This window comes from Alligator sinensis, unplaced genomic scaffold (assembly GCF_000455745.1).
Source record: "Alligator sinensis unplaced genomic scaffold, ASM45574v1 scaffold560_1, whole genome shotgun sequence".
NCBI classification, from domain to species: domain Eukaryota; kingdom Metazoa; phylum Chordata; order Crocodylia; family Alligatoridae; genus Alligator; species Alligator sinensis.
The window spans coordinates 3355241-3366964 of NW_005841837.1; the positions used below are offsets into that span (position 1 = coordinate 3355241).

The 11724-nt window shown below is 42.6% G+C and overlaps 1 protein-coding gene and 1 long non-coding RNA gene across 5 annotated transcripts in view; both read left to right on the forward strand.

Annotated features, from left to right (window-relative positions):
• The window catches only part of LOC112550153, a 107117-nt gene extending 103544 nt beyond the window's left edge, over positions 1 to 3573 (forward strand). For both annotated transcript variants that reach the window (XR_003093822.1, XR_003093821.1), the window contains exon 4: positions 3393 to 3573. This is a non-coding gene — a long non-coding RNA (uncharacterized LOC112550153). The remainder of the gene's footprint in view (positions 1 to 3392) is intronic.
• Positions 3574 to 11342: 7769 nt separating this feature from the next.
• Positions 11343 to 11724, forward strand: part of RAD23B (RAD23 homolog B, nucleotide excision repair protein) — a 56778-nt gene continuing 56396 nt past the window's right edge. For 2 of the 3 annotated variants that reach the window (XM_025202817.1, XM_014519624.2), the window contains exon 1: positions 11343 to 11552. In XM_025202817.1, coding sequence (XP_025058602.1) covers positions 11358 to 11552 — 195 coding nt within the window. In that variant the 5' untranslated portion in view covers positions 11343 to 11357. Of the gene's footprint in view, positions 11603 to 11724 lie in introns of all 3 variants that reach the window. The other variant, XM_025202827.1, reaches the window with a different exon arrangement.

The following is an 11724-nucleotide window of genomic DNA, read 5'->3' on the forward strand; positions in this document are numbered from 1 at the left end:
GGACAACACCTACTGGACAAGGACCCCTTCCAGCCTGCATAGGTAGATATTACTTGCATACCTCCTCCTAGAATTTGGACTCTCTCTCTGTCTGTCTCTCCTTCTGGACTTCAGTGGACTTCAGCCCCTGCACCAAGCCTCTTTAACCCCTGCTGCCATTGTGTGTGTGTGGGTGCAAGGGAACCAATTTGGCATTGTGTCACCATCTCCCTTGTTCAATAAAACCACTGTCATTTGCAACCCCAAGTTGGGTCATGTTTTACTGAATCCCAGTCCCTTCCCTATCTTAAATTCCAGCCTCATTCTCTCTCTCTCAGCTCCAGTTCCCACCCTCTCTGCTAGTTTCCCGATCTCCTCCCAATTCCATCTTCCCTTTTCTGCCACCTCTCAGCCTCTCCTTGCTTTCCTGCTGTCCCTGCTGCCTGCTGCTTTTCTGCTGTCCGTCTCTCTGTTTTCAGGCTTCCTCTGCACCTTCTGTAATCTCCACCCCCGCTGTAGCTTCCCAGCTCCTATTAGCTCTCTCCAGCTTCCAGCACCTACTGCTGCTCCCTGCAACTTCTCTAGCTGCCCCGGAGCCATCCTCTGGCTCCCTTTGGACATTGTCTTTTAATCAATTAAGATCAATTAACCTAAAGTTACCCCCCAGCCTCAGTTCTTCAGCCCAGCCCCCTCTAGTCTACCAGTTCTAATCCCGGTCCTGGTAACTTTCACTCCCTACACTTCTACTTTCTTATCTTAACCTTTCCCCAGGTATCCCAAGTACACCAAGCATATACATACATACACATCACAACACCCAACTTAGGAACTCACCTGTGTGTATGTGTAGGTGGGTGGTATGTGTGTGAATTAGTGAATACACATATATATACATATATAGATATCATTGTGTGTGTGTGTGTGTGTGTGTGTAGTATATGAATTAGTAATCCATGTATGTGTATTGGATGTGGAGGTGTTGGTAACTGGTAACTGATTCTGTCTAAATGTGGTGTGTGTAGCGTGTATGGGCTTAAACTGGTGATAGGTGCGCATGAACCTAGACTGGTTATTTTGAACGTGTGTGTATCTGAGTTGCTAGTGTGTGTGTGTGTATGTATATATGTATGTATATATATATGTATGTGTGCATGTGATATATATGGCATTGTGTGCATGATATATGAATTAGTGATCTGTGTCTAACTTTTGGGGTGTATAGTTTATGTGCTTGAATTGGTGATAAGTATGCATGTGCCTAGGCTGGTTTGGATGTGTATGTGCCTGAGCTGGTAGTGTGTGTGCATTTGTGTATGCACCTAATTGATTTGTGTGTGTTTTGTATATGTGCGTGTGCATTTGTGTATGCACCTAATTGATTTGTGTGTGTTTTGTATATGTGCAATTGTGTCACATCGTCCTGTCTAACAGTGCAATATTGAGATCCTGAGTGTTGGCCTGATCCCCCAGGCCAACATCTCCCCCCACCACACATACACACAAAACAACTATATTTGGGGCATTTTGTTGACAATTACCTAACCCAAATCCCAACACACATTTTGCATCTTTCCTTTGCAATAATTTCTGTAGAAACCCTATGATTACCGAATTGGATTTTCTTCTGTAGTTATACCTGTGTAATACAGAAATCAGTATTTTCTGGATTATTTATTTTGCTATAAATAGACTCCTCCCCTAACACTGTATAATGCTCCTTTTAATGATAACTAATTTTTATGAGCACAGAGAGTTGCAGAGATTAATTCCAATCTCCAATCAGTAGTTTCTACTAGGCAGTCATACTGATGGGCTCAGCTTCTAGAATTGCCAGTCATGGTTGTTACAGGCTGGGAAAGTGATCTTTGCCTTAAAATGCTTTGGGAATGATGCAGCATGGCATTCAGTTACAAACTCTCAGATGTCTTTTCTTGGCGAGTCTCATCTCCAGAAGTAGCAATGACACTGATATGACTGGAAGGGAGACTGTACACAAACTATACAAACAAACAAGGGCTAGATTCCAACTGCAGACATAGCATTGATGCAAAGGAAGATGTGTAGGCTGCAAGCTCCCTAGCAGCCTGCTTCAAAGACATGCCCTCTGCTACACAGGAAGGAAGAACTGGAAGCGGTCTTTTAGACCATCCATTGGAGCTCTCTGCATTTGCAGGCAACTGTTAACTTGAGGAATTCCCCAACCTGCCACCTCAATCCCTCATACACAACTTCAAGGCACAATAAACAAAACACCTATGGGCGAACTATAACATGCTGAAGACATTCCTCCCCAGGCTACTCCATGAAGAAATTGGGCTCCAATTCAGAAAGCACTTAAACGTGTTATTTGAAAGTTTCAGTGTTTGCTTAAGACCAGATGAAGTCATGGGGGAATACTGCGACTTAAGCATGTGCTTAAATGCTTGCTAGATGGCAGCATGAGGTGACCATAGTATTAAAGGGTTTCACTGCCTTTTATGGCCACAATTCTGCTATCTTTATTCAGGCAGAACTCCCCTTGTATGAACACTGCAGGCTTCTAGGCCTCTCCATACTGCAGTGCACAGCAAAGCTGAAATGTTTACAATAAGCTTGAAGTAGCCAAGGATAATGATTTGGTCATATGATGCTGTCTAAAAAATGGATAACCATGATGAGCTAACATGCTTTGGAACTTGATGGACCTTGTGTACACTACGGGCTATTTTATGCATCCTCCCTCTGCTGGACACATACCAGGTACCTGTAATCGAACCCACTGGTGTAAGTATGTTTCTGAGCTCTGCTGCATCTGCACAGGTAATGTCTCCAGCCCTTCAGCTCAGTCCAAAGGCAGGTGTGGGAGAGTATGGAGAGTTGGATAATGTTTGTTTATGGAGCCAAGAATCAGGATCTTACCATGCAAACTACTCAAAGCAAACTTTGCCCTTTTATACTGTCCAGATCCCTCTCATCAGGTGACCTCCCTGGTTATCCTCACACTCTCATCCAATGGTCAAACTCTCGCATTTTATGATCTGTTGTTTGATAAGGAGAACAGGTTTCCCAGGTGAGTACCCGGTTCTTTAAGGATGCTTTGCTTGCAGTGGGGAATTATTCCAGGTTGAACCACAGTCCAGTGTTAGACCTCTGCTTGGTGCTCCTGAAGCCTTGTGTATTTCAGCTCAATATGGAGTCTACAGGGCCAAGATAAGGACACAGAACAGTTCTACACTCAAAATGGCCTTCACACAACTAAAATGACTTCGCTGATTAGTACAGATATATAGACTTTTGCTAATGTCACAGTGGTACTTAAAAACATGCTAATGAAAATGTGTTAATATCTTTTAAAACTTCATTCATTTGCCTGGTGTAGATACATGTGCTGCCTACTTTACTTTTCCTATCTTTTCCCCTTTCCACCTGACCAGCCAACTCTTCAAGGACTACCAGGAGCCCCTGATCCACTGCTTGGGAGCTTTGCCAACAGAAGCTGGTGTTTCATTGACTTCAATAGAGGTATTTCTGAGCTGAATCACTCCCACAGTCAGTAATTTTATGCCACCAGAGGAGAGTTGAGTGGGAATTTCCTTGTTTTTGAATGCAATGTCAATAAAGTTTAATGCAAATAACACAGGTGTTTTCATTGGGTCTTCTCAATGTGAATAAAGAGTCATGAACCAGTGGCCCACCAGTTTTAACCAATCACCCTTATCTAGACTTCCTTTCACTTCTCTTCTCAAGCACATCAGGACAAAGACAGCTTGTCTTCACTGTCAAAGCTGTTGACACACCATCCCCACCATAGAGATCATCTTTCATTTAGTTTTGAAAGGTTGAGTCTGGCTCCAAACATCTCATGATACCAGCTACCATTGTGAGACCTGAAAGATCCCTTTCTTTTTTCCTTTATGCTACTCTTCCCACTTGGGAGGAGCTTTCCATTAGGATCAGCAAAACTACTTCATTATCTTCCTTCAGTTCCCTTATGAGAACTCTTCTTTGTCGTGGGATCTAATCCATGCCCTCCCCCCCCCCCCCCCCCCAAAAAAAAAACAAAAAACAAACCCAAAACAAAAAAAAAAACCCAAACCCAACAGGCTGGAATTAACAATTTCATTGTGTAATGTTACAGAAATGAAAATATATACCTCTGTTTGTCTGAGATGATTTTGAGCTAAGGAAGGTCAGCTTACTTACTGGAGAATCCTGGATAATAGCAAAAAATGTGTGGGACAGTGTGATGGTGACATTAAATTGGATTAATTGTATTGCTGTTATCAAATTATCTTGGAAAAAAAAGATCAGCAGTTTAAACTATATGAAAAAGTTGCCATGTTCATATAGTTGGCCATTCAGACCTCTTTTTAACTTGAAAAATTCAAACTCTTAGTTCAGTTTAGTGCTACATAAATCAATGGAGGGTTTACCATTAACTTTGAAAGGAAGTGGGGGTTTTGCTTTTGCAGAAACAGCACAAAATGTTTGCTTTCAAAGCTTACAGTTGAGAGTCTTGTGTTGCCTCCAAACTAATAACTGCTTAATAATTGTAGACTTAAAGGAAACAAATACCAAATTCTGTTAGCTGTAGGGACTAGGTTGAACCAGGACCAAGCTGCTGCAGAAGGTATTACATCTCCAGAAGCCAAACCTATAGATGATGCAGGAGGTATTACATCTCCAGAAGCCAAACCTATAGGGACCTGCTTTATACAAGCAATGAGGTTGTAAGCCAGGAGTGTGGCACAGGCATGTCCACTGGGTTTATGTTCCATACTGGTCAGTAGGTCCCAAACCCTGCATTGGAGGGAGCAGATGGTGGAGTTGCCTGGATCTTAGTCCTAGAGGAAAAGAATGCCTTGTCCATGTAAACAGGCTTTGAGAATGTCATTCTAAGTAATTAAAAGTCTTTGGTATTGATTCTCATTTTACACTGAAGCCAATTTTAAGGCACCTATATGCTTTCAGAGTGAAGCAAATCAGCCTTGGTGTCAACTTGCGAGGAGTGGTTTGCAATGTATAAATAGTAACCATCCACAAATTATCAAATAGAACCAAAAATATAAACTGTCTGACCTCATTGGCAAAAGGGAGTGAAACTGATGCAAACTAAACTATTCACTACAGCCCATCTATATTTACACATGAAAATGAGTATTTAGGAAATTTTGATCATTTTTAACTTGAATCCATCTGAATGAAATGATAAATCTAATGACAGGCTTTATCTGAAAAGCATAAAATTAGACATTGTACCAGATAGCAGGAAAAGAGGGTACATAATATGCTTTAATTTGTAAACACCGATGCAAAAATAGCAAGTGATATCTGCTTGGCTATCAGCGATGATATCTGCTTGGCTATCAGTTTCTTTTTGAATGGTGCTTAATGCAACACAACCAAATTATTCTCTGCTGCCAAGACTGCTGGATTCCTATTGGTAAGAGTCAGCAGTTTTTTATTGGTTATGAAAGCTGTCTGAGGCTTTGGCTGTCTGACATGGTCGTGTTCCAGAGCCTCAGGTGCAGTGGATGATGATGACAGCATCTTATTCTCTCTCTCTCATGCACACACTCTTTTTCTCACTGAGGGGTGCTTTCTAACTCGTCTCTGGACTACAAAGAAATTCACTGATTTCTGATCCTCTGTTCTGCAATAGGAAGTTGCAAGAGTAACTTGAGGTCCCTTCCAGCCCTAATGTCTATGAAATCTATGAATATTTACCAGCCTGAGTATAAAGTCAACTCAGCCAAACTTTCCATGATAGTGACGATGAACCTGATCAAAATATTTTACCTGTCCATTCCAAAAAAATATGCTTATGCAGTCAGTAAAGAGAATTTTTTCAGATATCCCAGGGGAAAAAGTATGCGGGAGGGATATTCTTTATATCACAGGAACAACCATGATACCAACTAAGACTAGGATCCCATTGTGCCAGAGAGAGAGAATCCTTGCAACAAAGAATATACAATGTAAACAGATGTGGGGCGGGGGGGAGGGGCGGGGAGGCAGAGGAGAAGACATTGTAGAGTTTAAGTAAAGTCACACAGATGGTGTTACCAGATTTGCCCATCACTTTGGGGTGTGCTCATTTATTAGGGATATATTTCTAGGGTCTTGGTAATTCTGTCAATGTGCTGCTTGTGTTACTATACAGAGCTGTATCTCTCCCTTCTGCAAGCCCTCACCTCCCAATGGAGCTATCTTGCAGGACTCAGTCTCAATGGGGCTGGGTTTCTCCAGTCACCAAATCAGTCATACACACAAACACACACAAATTAACATGACACGCCTGACCTGGCCGGGTTGATCAGCATGGACAGGCTGACACCCTCATATGCCAAGAATCAGTTCATCAGAGCAACAATAAACTGCAGTCAGACACAAGCGGTGTCCAGCTGACACCCTCATGGGCCAGCATTCAGTTCATAAGGGCACGTCTGAGTCAAACTGGGTCAATCAGCCTGTACAAGCTGATCCCTTTATGTGTTTCAACTCAGCACGTCCCAATCTTTGGCCTCTTGATGAGCAGACCCCACAGTATTTTTGGGCTTCACAGGGATCTTTAGCTTAGGTAAAAGAAGCGTTGCTGCAGAGCACGGGAGGAAAGAGAAGCAGAGAAGGAAAAATGTACCCAGTTACTACCAGTTTGACTAAAAGTTAAGTTCAGGTTCAGAAGTTTATGCCTAGAAAGAAGACAGAGAACGCTGGGATCTCACCTAGTCCACGGTACTCAGGCTGCAAAGCTGACAGGCACAGTCTGTAGCACAGTCCTTGAAGGGAGAGATGATCTGTTCTTCCAGCGTCCCAAGAACGACAGGGGATGGTGTCAGCACAGGGGTTTTCTTCTTCTCCTTCTTTCCTCCTGCTTCTACTTCTTTTCCTTCCTTTTCCTCTTCTAGCAGCACACACACTTACAGATTTTTATACCCTCAGTTCAGCTGCTCCGTAGCACCCTCAGTAGTGTAAATCATTGTCTTTTCTATTGACAAGGGGTTATCTGGTTTGGACCATCTCAGGAAACTGATTGATAATCAGGAAACACTTAAGATTAGGGAGTAACCCAAATACTTGGGAGCCAGCTTGAGATTCCTATGGGTGGCAGATATACTGATGGGATATCTCATGGTTTCTTCAGGAACAATAGATAGCTTGCAGCATCAGGATTTTGGATTTTTACTTGTTGTGCACAAGCCTCAGCTTAGCATGACTTTTCCAGATTTCACTATAGTCTTTTAACAGACTTAAGACAATTATTGGGGTGCTCATAACCTTTTGTGGAGAGGACTCCCACCAGTCGTCTCGGGAAAAGTATGGCAACACCTGTGATTAGGGCTCCAACGGGTTGGACGCTGTGATGAACCTTTTACCATTGTTCAAATGTTGCCCATACCCCTTCTGACTCGGTCTCTTGCCTCAGCATTCCCTAACCCGGCAACCGAGTTTTAGTCTATGTAGTTTAAATAGGCCTCCCATAGTGGGACCGGGGAATGTACGGCCCGAGATGCCTATTAAACTTAGAGGTGTGTGTGTGTCTGGGGGGTGGGAAAGTCCTTAGTAAATCCAGATTAGAACTGGTCTGATAAATTCTGAGCTGGGTGTGTGTGAACATGGGTTGATTAACATTTGGAGCACAGATTCCCCATCATGCAGTGCTCCCCTGCTTCTCTGGTCCCAGAATTCACTGCAGTCTCTGCTTCAGGCTTTCTGTTCTCCATCTCTCATGTAAATGAATGGTCATGTGGTTCCATCTCGGATGCAAATGAGACCTAGGGCAGTTGTTTCACTCTTGTCACCCTTATCTGGAGGGTCTTAGGTGTGTCTCTCACTGCATCTTAATCAGTTTCATTTATGTAGAGGAGCAGAGGGAGGAGGGGGTGAGGCAGACAGACTGCATCCTGTGCCAGGGTTCCCAAGAACACACAGCTGAGATGGAACAACGGCCAGTGGCAGAGATGGGTCTGCCTTCTTCCGAGTCACACTACAGTAATGCAACATCCATCAGGCCATAGACTTTCCTTTTTGAGTCAAGAATGTGCCTGGATTCTTTTTTCTAAGTACTGGTCAAATGAAAATGTTGAAAGGGGTTGCAACTTCAAAAAAGTATTAAAAACCATATCAAATGTGTTATATATATATACATATATATTATATATATACAAATGTGTATAATTAATACATTCATCAATTATAAAGCCAGAAGGGGTCACAATGATTTGTCTCATCAGACCTCCAGCATAACAGACTTTCCAAATTAATCCTTGTTTGAACTACGGCACAAATTTTAGAAAGACTCTTGCTTTTAAAAATATGTCATGTGGGTAAAAATGTAGCTGTATTGTTACCAAAAACAAGGTACCATTCGGTCTCCAGAGAGACAAGACTACAGCCTAAGATGAGAATTCTTTTGCAAGTTTAGACACAAGTTAAGGGTCAGTTACACGTTCCTTAATGATTACTTTTTTTGAACATCAAATAAGATACAATCACATTTCCCATTGATCCTCCATTCCCTCTTAGCAGATAAGATATTACTACCACCCGAGTCAGATAAAAAGGCAAGAGACAGGTCTAGAGCCCAACACCAAAGCACAATAATAAGCATTTGTCTCTAGCTAGGGCTGGGTATTCAGAATTGCCAACTCTCATTTTTGGCATTGTTTTTAAAGTCTCTGCTTCAGGAATGTGAAAACCTTAGCTCTTTCTTTTATCTATATTTAGATTACATCTATATTTATATATAGATTATATACCTATATATAATCTATATTTATATATAGAAATAAAAGAAAGAGCTAAGTTTTTCACATTCCTGAAGTGTAGATTTTAAGAACAATGCCAAAAATCATGAGAGTTGGCAACACTGGGTATTTGACCAGGCAAATAAAGTTCAGTCAGTTGACGGGTCAAATGGCAGTCAAAAACTGTAAAAATTTGCCAATAGGTCTAATAATATACAGAAAAAGCACAACATTTTCCATTAAGGAATGTGTCAAAAAGCAATAAAAAATCATATGTCTGTCAAAAAAACTACAATAAATGTAGCTTAAAAAAATATAAAATTGCTATAATTTTTGACCAGTCAAAAAATATGCAGTTAATGGACCAGTCAGTTGATAATACTGGACCGGTCAATTGACTGGCTTGACAACCCTATCTCAAGTTACCTGCAAGAGCACAACACAGTTTCTCAGCTATACCAACTGTGGGGGAGGGGGGGAGATGCAGAAGGCAGGAGGAAGGTAGCATGCAGGCTAGCATCAGGCATCTTGAATTTGTTGAGGCCTTTCCCAAATCCCCAATATTTATATGTGGCTTATTTTAATATTCTGATTGGTGTTATTCAAATTTCTTTGTTTCACTGAGATTTTAGGAACTGGACTATCCCAGCTTTTCTGTAGAAGCCATTTAGCTGAGGTCTATGTCCTTGTGAAAAATACAACTCTGGGAGAGCGAGAGGACCTCTTATCTCTCTCTCTCCCTCACCCTCTGGGAATGCGATTTGCCATGTTCTGTTGCTTTAACTTTGCTGACTAAGCCAGTTGTAATACATTTACAAAAGTTCATGCTTTAACCACCCTGCTGCTACTTGGCATAAGTCCCTTGAAAGGGGCCAAGGCTGACAACAAGTTAAACAAGACCCATTATTCCTCCAATAACATTCTAGCTGACTACATACAACTTAATTCTTAAAACATCAGTTGTTACTTTTAGCTTCTATAAAACACTGTCCACAAAGCAGTTATTCATTCTTGGCCTAATCTAATACTAGTGGCCTTGATAAACAGATTCTTATTCTGTTTACCCAGGCTATTGCTTATGACTTAAATGCAAGCTTGTTGATTATTGGTTGTATATCATTTTAAGCACATCATATTCATAACTCAGGCTTCTGCTAGGTCTGTAGCCGGCACTGGTCAGCGTGGTCCATCAGTAATTGACTGTGTCTACAGTTTACAGTATGTATTTCTTGTAGAAATATAGCAATGCCAATGGGATTTTCTTTAAGTAACATTAAGACCTCCTTCTTGTTGTGTCCACTACCATCTGACTTAATTCAGTAATTGGGCACCAATGGTTAAACTAAAAATAAGATGGGACAGTAGGACATGAATGTTCTTTCCCAGGTGCCCACACATTTCAAAAGGGTAGTTTGTATCCAGTACTATTATGGGAAAAGGAGATCACTCACTGAGATGTCTGAATGCTACTGTCTTCTTTCAGCAAAGTATGTGTTTTACTGAAACTGGAGTCCTAAACCGTTGCAAGCCTTCTGGCTTGAAAGACTCTCTCTCCTCATCACTTACTGCAGTGGCCAGCAAAAGCTCTTGAGGAGAAACTTTTTATATAAAAAAGATGGTGCTGCTCACAGGATGTTCTTCATGAGGGCTTTTCCCCATGATCTAAATACTCTGAACGCAATGACTTGGGGACAGTGCAAAAGCCATTTATTTTATAAGGTCTAATGAGAAAGGCATGACCCTGAGGAGGGTTGTAAGGGGTTGTTTCCTCTGCACTGGTATATTTTCTGGTGGTTATTTCATTATTTGCACACGATACACTATTGGAAAATTACCATTTAGGACTCAAACCCTACAAGATTGTTAGCGGTTCCTGGACATGTTGGTATAGGCGGTTTTTTTTAAAACACTATTTAAATCTGCATGAATAATTCTTAAATTTTACTCATCCTTTGAAACATCACGTTTGAGCTCTGCCAGCGGCCTGGAGTATTAGGACCAGTCATTTATGAACAGAACACACGTTTGCCCCCGGGGGGGGAATCCTAGACTGGGTTCCACCATTTTTAAACCAGTCTGTGCTGAAATTCTGCTCTGTTACGAGCATAGACCAGTTTTGTGTGCTGAATGTGTTTTATTACAGGTATAGACTGGTTTCCAATCACTTATACCAGTACAAGTGTAATGTCTGTCCCTGGCCTTAAAGACTGGCTTCCTCTTCTCCTCCCAGGGGAATGAGGTGCCACTTTCAGTTAAAACAAGACCTACCCTCTCTCCCTACTCCTGCTACCCAAGGCATCGGGGGTGCTCAGCTAGGGTGCTGTGACATCCCTTTGAAGAGCGCTATACAATATTAGCGCGGCGAGGCATGCAAACCCCTGCGCGTGATTTCAGATAGGAATCCACACTGTCAAAACCCCATTGCTGCCCTCTGGCTGCCTTCCTGGGTTCTTCTGGGACGAGACTTGCTCTCATCTTGTTGGTCTAGTAGCCTCCGCTCCTCCAAAATATCCCACCCAGGCATTGGCAGCTAAGGTCTGGGTGGCCCTCATGCATACACCGTGCTCCAGGAGGGTCGCCGGTTGCCGCATGGTGGTCTAATAAAAGATATCGTCTCTACTGCAAGTCCTGATTGCCTTGTCCTCTAGACCAATGCAGCTGCAACCTGGATACCCGACATCTCTCGCTTCCCGGCAGTTGAGGAAGAGCGAGAGGCGGCACGAGGCCGTCTGCACTGCAGTCCAAATGAAGCCAAGAGCCGCTGGTCTGAAGCCAGGAACAGACGTGAGATGCAGCGTCTGTCCCGGAGCAGAACAGTCCAGGGCCTGGCGTACTCGCCCAGACCGGGTCTGAACATATCCTTATCCCGGGATAACCACTCACGCTGGGCCCAGCCCGTGCGTTTGTCTCAGGTTCACCCCCCCGCGCTGAGGCTTTTATTTATTTTTAAGGGCATTTGAACTTGACGGGGTGGGGGAGGGAGAATCATGCGGCCCCGCCCCTCGGGCCCCGCTCCCCG